The 9,270-nt window shown below is 46.6% G+C and overlaps 1 protein-coding gene across 1 annotated transcript; it reads right to left on the bottom strand.

The window, feature by feature from the left end:
* Window positions 1–310: 310 nt before the first annotated feature.
* On the bottom strand, window positions 311–3,968 carry HTR1D (5-hydroxytryptamine receptor 1D). Its single transcript, XM_015460832.3, has one exon. It carries the CDS (start codon window positions 2,332–2,334, stop codon window positions 1,201–1,203), a length of 1,134 nt encoding a protein of 377 aa, XP_015316318.1. The 5' UTR covers window positions 2,335–3,968; the 3' UTR covers window positions 311–1,200.
* Window positions 3,969–9,270: the final 5,302 nt, after the last annotated feature.

The raw sequence follows: 9,270 nt of genomic DNA, 5'->3' as shown, positions 1-9,270 counted from the left end.
GGCTTCGATCCCTGGGTTGGGAAGATCCCCTGGAGGAGGGCATGGCAACCCACTCCAGTATTCTTGCCTGGAGAATCCCTTGGACAGAGGGGCCTTGTGGGCTACAGTCCATGGGGTCTCACAGAGTCAGTCACAACTGAAGTGACTTAGCATGCACCGTTATTATCAGACTCCAATCAAACAATAAATACCAGGATTCTGGCACAGGGACCAGCATGTGGTAGGTGCTCAGTAAATGCTAGAGATTAAATTGAATTGGGAAGCCCCTACATCCAGGGAGGGAGTAAAAACTACTCAAAGACTTTACTGATAATGATGTCTCATGCTTTTTATTTGACAAGACTCAACACCTTAAGATCTCTAATGAGAATGGGATGTAAAAAAATAATTCAGGAAAAAAGTTCAGAATGGTGTTCCATTGAAAGCCTGGTAGGTGCCAATTCTGTCAGTCTGCTTCAATGGGGGTAAATTGTGGGTTTTAACTTCAGAACATTCAGATGGTGCAGGAGGAGGATGGGTAGCTGATCTGGTCCCAGCCATCCACTCCCCTGCCCCTGGCTTCTGAATCTCTCTCTGTCGCTCTGTATCCATCACTCTATATCATTGGCACTTCAAATGCTGACTTCTTCCTCATGATCAACTAAGGGAGATTCAATCTAAGAAGGACTCAGTGGAAGAAATACTTGGGTGTTATTTTCCAACTAAGGCACCGCATGGAATGGAAACCCTCCATCCAACTCCAATTCTGTTTCAACTCAAGTCATTCATCTCACTGACTCTCTTTAGTGGTGGTGGTGGTTTAGTTGCTAAGTCATGTCTGACTCTTGTGATTTAGACCTCCATGCAAAACTTAGGTAGACCAGAAAGCCTCCCATTTTGAACTTGGGGTCTTTCTACAGAGTTAGCCAGTTTTCTGCCCAAATAGCATCAATAGGGAAACCTGTAGGTCACATTCTTTCCAACATGGATGAACCATGAAAATATTACACTAAGTAAAGTCTTGCCCCCTTTCACACAGCTGCCCAGCTTTTGGTGGCTCAGAAGTCAAGACAACAGCAAAAAAAAAACACCAGACAATTCTATCAACTGGACCAAACCCCAAGATATCGGAACTAACCCAACTCTCAGGAAAAATAAAAAAGACAATTTCCAGTTGGTTTTCAGGACATAAAAGATATCAAGAGTCACCATCAAATAAGACTAAGAGGTTTTCCTGAAACGGACAACTTTCTGAAACGCTTGCCGAAACTCTTCGTTAAACATAGTATAGATTATTGGATTGATGAGGGAGTTCAGATAGCCTAGCCAGGTGAAAAAGTCAAAAAGTGCTGGGTGGATCCAGCAGGAGTCTCTGCAGATGGGAAGGACCAGAGATGCTACAAAGAAGGGCAGCCAGCAGACGATAAAGGCCCCCAGAATGATCCCCAGGGTTTTTGTGGCTTTCCTCTCTCGAGCAGCAGAAATCCTCTTGCGTTCCAGGACACTATCGGCAAGCTTGATTTTCACGTGGTTAAAAAAGAGAGGGGAGCCGGCGGAATGAGAATGCCCCTCGTGAAGGCTGGGGTTGAGCGAGCACAGCGAGGACCCTGCAGAGCCTGTGATGAGGTGCGCAGTGGTGAAGCGCTTCCCGTAGAGGGACGGCGGGTTCAGGATGCGGTTTCGGGCGGCCATGTAGATACGGCCATAGAGGATGATGAGCAACACGGACGGGATGTAGAAGGCCCCACAGGTGGAGTAGATGGTGTAGGAGATCTGAGACGTGTTCACCAGGCAGTCCGACATCTCTTCATGAGTTTTGGCCTGCCGCCAAAAGAGGGGTGGAATGGAGATGCAGACCGAGATGGCCCAGACCACGGTGATCATGGCGGCTGCGTGGCCCACAGTCCGGCGTTTGCTGTACTCCAGGGCATCTGTGATGGCCCAGTACCTGTCCAGAGCAATGACACAGAGATGCAGGATGGAGGCCGTGCAGCATGTGATGTCAGATGACAGCCAGATGTCACACAGGAGTTGGCCGAAGCTCCAGGTGTGGGTGGTGGTATAGGCGATGCTGATGGGCATGACCAAGATGGAAACCAAGAGGTCCGTCATGGCCAGGGAGCCAATGAGACAGTTGGCTGGGGTGTGGAGCTTCCTGGTCAGGAAGATGGTGGTAAGCACAAAGGCATTGGAAAGGACTGTGGCCAGGGTGATGATGGAAAGGAGCACGACAAGAGCAATCTTGAGGGCTTGGAGAGTCCCCGGGTCCCAAGCCCCTTGAGTTGCTGTGGCATTCAGGGATCTGTTGGGAGCCCCCTGCAGAAGACCTTCTGCTGACTGGTTTGGGAGGGACATTCTAGGTGGCTCTGTCTTCCCACAGACTTTCACATACACAGCTCCTTTCACAGTTGTCCTGCTCACAGAATAAGGTCATCCTTCTGTTTCACACTGGTGGGAGGCAGCCGTCAGAACAGAACCCAGCGAAAAGCCCTCAAAACTCCACCGTTGAACACTGAGGTGACTACCTTTAACTGGTAGTTAAAGGTCTTTCCTAAATCAGATGATTCCCAAGAGGTCTCACTGTTCTGGAACTTTGCCCAGCAACTGATCAGGCGTTGAGGACACATGCCGGATTTGTTAGACATTTACCAGGATATCAAAACAGTCTCTGCAACGCTCTGAAATTCTTGCTTTTGGCATTCTGGCTCCTTCCAAAGCTTGAGAGATAAATGTGTTTAATGAGAACTTAAGAATTTCCTCCATTCTATTCTGAGAAGATTCTGGATTTCAGGTCACCCCTGGGAATTTTTTTTTTTTTTTAACCAGAGACAAAAAGAAGTGCCAGCTGATTCAGAGAGACAGCACAGTCAACAGCTCACAGTTTTCCCAGGTTCGTCTGCATGTGTCATGAGGTAGTTAACTTTGGTCCCTGTCCCACTAAACGTCTGGAGCCTGAACAGACAGACAAAACATTCCAGTTACCAAGACTCGAAGAATGCCTAAGCTGGGAGAAGGCAAAACAAAGGGATCACTGTGGGTTCATCCCGAAGGCCACGTGTTCAGAAGTTCTGGGGGTTAAGGAAAGACAAAAAGTAGAGTTAGGTTCTAGAAGGACAGTTTAGACGTTTGAGATTAACTATAAGATTAAAAGGATACTGCTTAGTGCTGGCAGTCGTGCAGCCAAACTGGCATTTCCACACAGGTCTGGAGAAGACAGGGGAAGGCAAGGAGCCCCACCCCCACAATTCTCAGAGGGGGCACAGGATCACAGCTGCTGGACATATCACAGGTTTCTTACAGGTACATGAAACTAGCTCTGTGCATTGTGAATCAGAAATCATCCTATTTATTCAGCAACAATGGAACCTAAATAAAAATAACTGTACACACACACATACACACACAGAGGCCACTGGGAAAGATACCTAATTGTTACCATGTACTTCTCTAGGAACTGGGGAAGGGGTGGTGACCTTTTTCCTATCATACGAGTTTTCCAAATTTCCTAGAGTGGGCATGTATGACTCTTAAAATCAAACGTGCAAACAACACCTTTTCATTAAGCAAAGAAAGTGAACTGCAGGGAACTCCCTGGTGGTCCCGTGGTAAAGACTCCTCACTTTCATGACTGTGGGCCCAGGTTTGATCCTTGGTTGGGGAACTAGGATTCCACGAGCCATGTGGCAAAAAAAAAAAATTAAGTGCAAAAATAAAAATCCTGTGCTTTGTTTCATGGTGAAAGTTGAAATACAAAAATAAAATTGGCTTTGCAAATGAGAATTGGAAATTAAGTCACAAAACAATCTTGAAGAATCATTTTCTTTTCTTTGTGTCTGTGGACTTGAATCTGGGTTTCAGTATTTGGGACACGGGCAAGTCCTGGTATCTGAAGTCCACAGGGTCTGGCAGGAAGCCCCTGGGTGTACGGGGTCGGCAAGAAGAATGCTAAGACCCCTTAGCCCCATCAATAACCTTACTGCGTCTCCCCCTGTCTTGTGTGGAGTGCTACTACTCCACTAGGAATCCCTATGATTCATTTATCATTATCTCTTCCAGCTCAACTTAGCAAAGAGGTCTTGCCCTGAGAGCATTCACAGCCCAGGAAGGGAGGCAGACATGTAGTGTCAAGGACCCTGGGATGGAGCTGGCAAGGCAGAATATATATTATACATACATGCTTTTCTAAAAAATGTGATATCACTTTCTTTACTGGCGGCACCGAGCAGCTGGTGGGATCTTAGTTCCCCTACCAGGGTTCGAAACCCGAGTCCCCTGCGTTTTGCAAGACAGATTCTTAACCACTGAACCATCAGAGAAGTCCCCACAATTTCATTATTAAGGACTGCATATTGTTCCATTGGTTACCTACATTAAGGAGAAGGGTCTCAGTAGTCAAAGTCGAGAGGGATGGCATTCCTGGTAGCTGGAAAGATAAGAGTAAAGGCCTGGAGGCTGGAGTGCAGAGAGTAGAGGATCAGGCTCTAGGCGTGGGGGGTGGGGGTGGGGGGCAGCAGGGCACGGGATAAAAGTTTCGCTTGGACTGGGGCAGTCTAGGCTCTAATCCTTGTTCTAGCCCAACCTTTCTGTATGACCTTGGGCAAATCCTAACATCTCAGATTTCTTTCCCAAAACAGGAGCCAACCCACCTGCCAACCAGAACTGCTTCGGGGCTTTCATTGCTCCTGGCAAGGTCAGCCTTTGAAACCCACTAAAAGCCCAAGAGATGCCAAGAATCATTGTCATCCTACTTCCTTCCTTCTGCTCGGCCCTGGGCTTTGTTGGAAAAGTTCAGTCTACGGCTGTTGATTGGCTTTATTTTTGATTTAATTAATTGATTTGGCTGTGTTGGGTCTTCGCTGTGGGACACAGGGTCTTTGTTGTGTCACGTGGGATCTTTTGTTGCAGCGCAAGAATTCTCCTGATGTGGCCCATGCACATAGTAGCTGTAGTATGCAGGCTTAGCTATTCCTCATGACATGTGGGATCTGAGTTCCTGGACCAGGATCGAACCCACATTCCTTGCATTGGAAGGCGGATTCTTAACGGTTGAACCACCAGGGAAGTCCCTATTGATTGATTTTAAATCATTAAGAAGCTGAACGTGCAAAATGGTAGTTTCCCTCTCATGCCCCAAAAGTGTGCTTTGTCTTTAAAAAAAATATCTGCCCAGAGGAGAGAAAACAGCCTGAGTTAAGAAAACCCTTCTTAAGCTACCTGTTCTGAAACATTCCCTGAATTTGAGGAATATTATCATCACACCTTTGATGGAGCTCTTCGTATGTTCCAGGGGGGGACCCACTCCACCCATGGCCCCCAACTGACAAATGAACCAATCAGCGCTCAGAAAGGTGATGTCACCTGCCCCAAGGTGACCAGGTGGAAGTGGAAAAACCGGGTCCGGGGTCAGCTCTGACATTTCCACTCCTCTCCACACTGCCTCAGTCCAGGAAGAAAAGCCTTCCGGCACGTTTGCTTCTAGGCATGAAGCTGGTTTGGGATCTCCTGGAGATACAGGAAAATGGTGATTCCTTCACGCTACCCCACCCACCTCCTTGCCCCATCCTCCACTCCCAAAGGCCTCTGGCTGAAGCTCTCCTTTAGTTCACAGGGAAAATGTGAAGTCAGGTTGGACTGTTCGGAATTTTCTTCCCTCCAGACGGTCTGGGTGAGCGAGGTGGCGTCATTTCCCACGGAAGGCTGGTGTGCTTGCCCCACAAACCCAGGGGGTCACTCCTTGGGTTCCAGGCATTCCAATGACCTCATTCCAGTGAAAGGTGTGGGCTCAGAAAGGCCCGGGAGGCTGGTGGGTGACATCTTGGGAAGAAGGACAGTGTGGATTGCCTTGGTCAGGAATGCCAGGCTGGAGCTTTGTAGGAGGCCACATGATTCTTTTTTTAATTAATTTTTATTGGCGTATAGCTGCTTTACAATGTTGTGTTGGTTTCTGCTGTACAGCAAAGGGAATCAGTTATGTGAATACATCTGTCTTCTCTTTTTTGGATTTCCTTCCCATTTAGCTTGCCACAGAGCACTGAATAGAGTTCCCTGTGCTATACGGTAGGTTCTCATTAGCTATCTATTTTATACATAGTACTGTATATATGTCGATCCCAATCTCCCAGCTCATCCCTTCCCCATGCACTCCTTGGTATCCATAAGTTTGTTCCCTACATCTGTGTCTCTATTTCTGCTTTGCAAATAAGTTCATCTGTACCAAATCTTTGTAGATTCCACATAGAAACATTAATATACAATATCTGTTTTTCTCTTTCTGATCTACTTCACTGTGTATGACAGCTTCTAGGTCATCCATGTCTCTGCAAATGACACTGTTTTGTTCCTTTTACGGCTGAGTAATATTCCACTGTTTATACCTGCCGCTTGGGAGTCACACAATTCTGAGGCTGTCTCCTGCCTACTGTTCTTCCCCAACTTGAACAAAGTTGGGGGAATTTCCCACAATCCAGCTACCTTTGGAGATATAGACTCTAGGTCCATAGTCAACCCTCCCATCAAATAATAAGATAAAAAACAGAAATCGTATGTAATTTCAAATAAGGTAAAAAACCAAAAATTCAAACAATGAGCTACTGTCTTCAGTCAGCAGGTAGGTAAAAAATTTTAATCTAGTTGAGTCATGTCATTTGGTAAAGGTGGGAGCAACAGAAATTATCACCTCCCACTGGTTAAGTATACTTTGGAGGACACTTGTTAGCAAACAATTTGGCCTTATGTCATAAATCTAAAACTGTAATGACCACCTCATGACCCAGTAATTCCACTCCCAGGTACATAAGACAGAGAAACTTTTCAGTGTGTTCCCCGGCAGACAGCAACAAGAATAATCACAGTAGTAATGATTGTAACAGCAAACAACTGGAAAGCACCCAAGCATCCATCAGGAGCAGGATGGCAGAATACGGCGTATTCCTGTGCCGGCTGCTAGAGCAGCAAAACTGGGTAAATCAAAGCGCGTGCATAACAGTGCCAACAACAAAAACATGCCAGAGGAAACAAACTGTTTAAGGATATAAATATATGTGGCAAAGCCATAAGGAAAAGCAAGGAAACATTCAACATAAAACTCAGGGAATTCCCTGGCGGTCCAGAGCTTTCATTAGAGAGGGAATGGGTTTGATCCCTGGTCAGGGAATTAAAATCCCACAAGCGGTGTAGTAAATAAATAAATAAAAATAGCAATAAAATTAAAGCTAGTGTTTACCACTAGAGGGGAAAGGAAACAGGGATGTGATCATCACGGAGGGGTTTTAAAGGTATCAGCGATGTTTCTTAAGGCAGTAGTGAGTACATGGTTGTTGTTAGTCTTTAATCTGTAAGTATGTTTTATAAATACATTCACACACACACATATATTCTTTTGTAGGGAATTGAGATTTTCATATTTTTTCTTAATCAGTTTTGTACATTATAAAAAAGAAAAGCACATGACCAGCACTCGAAGTATTGGAACCAGCGTTGATACCTTGATTCTGACACGTTAATACCCATCCATACATCCTAGTCCCAAATTTCTGAGTTCTGAGCCCAGCTCTGCCACTGATCAGCAGGGTAATCATGGGCAAGACATGATTTCTCTTTGACCCTCAGTTTGTTTGTAACAAACGGGAACATTAGCATGGCTATGCTGCCCCAAAGGGGTGTTCCAATAAGATCATATATATGATAAGATGTAATTGTAGCATCCTGGATAAATGTAACCATAATAACAGAGCTGGAGGGGAATGGCAATAAGCACACATTTTGGGTAAGGCAGGCTCAAGTCCCAGTCCCCGTCGCTCCACTTGCTTGCTGTGACCATTGGGTAAGTTACTTAAGCTCTCCGAGTTCCAGTGATGAAGGTGATAATTCACACCTCGCCAGAGTTTAGGGAGAACTGATTAGAGCATGGATCTTAATGCCCAACATAGTAAATGATGACTTCTCTGGTTTCTCCAGGATGGATCCAACCATGTTCAGGTCTCCAGGTGACAAGGTCTCTTCCCTCGCTAGAAACAAGGCATCGCTGTCCGTTTTAGCCAGTGATGTCACCATTGTCAGAACTACCAGCCGTACCCGGGAGCTTCTCCCCTGCCCACCACAGTCCTGGCAGTCATCAAAGCAGAAGTTAGGCCCTTCCTCAGCCTCTCCTGGGAGAAGGAAACGACAACCCATTCCAGTATTCTTGCCTGGAACATCCCACGGTAGGCTACAGTCCATGGGGTTGCAAAGAGTTGGACATGACTGAGTGACTTCACTTTCACTTTCAGCCTCTCCTGAGCCCAGTAGCATCTTCCCTGGAGTCCACATCATACAGACTCTAGCCGTATCATATGCCTCCCAGCTCCAACGTCTCTGCAGAGGGGTAAAGAGGAAAAAGCAGCGACGCCTGGGTCCCAGTTCCAACTTGGTCCACAGGCTACCTCTGACCACAGCTGGCTGGACCAGGGTGGACTTGTGAGCCAAAACAAACCAGCAGGTTCTCTCTTGGGAATTTAAATTGGAGACTGTGAACAGCTGAGTGGAGGGAGAGCTGATGGAGGGGGAGCAACTCGAATGCTAAGGATTCTGGGGCAGGAATCGGGCCACAGCCGTGACCAAGGGGTGGGAAAAGCCATCAGTAAACAACCAACCAACAGGTCTGCAGAGAGAGGCAGGAGGACAGGGGACCCGGAGAAGGGAGCAGGGAGAGAGGAGACCCACCTGCCCCAGGAGAGGAGAAGGAAGGAGCCTTCCAAGCCCAGTGAATACTCTTTACCCTTAGACGTCCATGAGCAGCCTCTGCACCAAGGAAACCTCATTTGTAGCAACTTACACTTTTTCTGTTGAGCCAGTTCAAATGGACACAACAGGCCGGGAGAAAGAGAAATCAGACAGAGGATTTTCAGCTCCTTCCCACCAAACGATCCCCGCTGGGGACGAGGCAAGTCACTTCACCTCCTGTGCTTTTCTTTCTCATCTGTAAATTGGGGTCCTAACACCTTTTGCCCAGAACTGCTATGTGGATTCCGGGAAGGCACAGTCACTGCAGGCGTCCTTTTTAACCCCTCTTAACTAAGGCTTCCCACCCAGGGCTCAACTCCTCCAGCCTGCAGAAGAATCTGTCACTTCCCTTTCAGAAGGAGCTTTATTTTAACTGAGTGAGTCATAAAGCCTTGCCAGAAACAAAGAGGATGTATGGGTTTAATGTATCCTCAGAAGTCTGTCCCATCTTTTTGGAGGAAAAAAAAAAAACCAATAAGCTGTGATAAAGATTTGATGCAGCAGAATCAGTGCCCCACAGAGGAATTTCTG

The sequence above is a fragment of the Bos taurus genome, chromosome 2 (assembly GCF_002263795.3).
Source record: "Bos taurus isolate L1 Dominette 01449 registration number 42190680 breed Hereford chromosome 2, ARS-UCD2.0, whole genome shotgun sequence".
Taxonomy (NCBI): Eukaryota; Metazoa; Chordata; class Mammalia; order Artiodactyla; family Bovidae; genus Bos; species Bos taurus.
Note: the sequence above shows the minus strand (reverse complement) of the source record. Positions and strands in the feature narration are given on the sequence as shown.

Coding starts and splice junctions, on each gene's coding strand:
- HTR1D (XM_015460832.3), bottom strand. CDS start 2,334: ATGTCCCTCCCAAACCAGTCAGCAGAAGGTCTTCTGCAGGGGGCTCCC.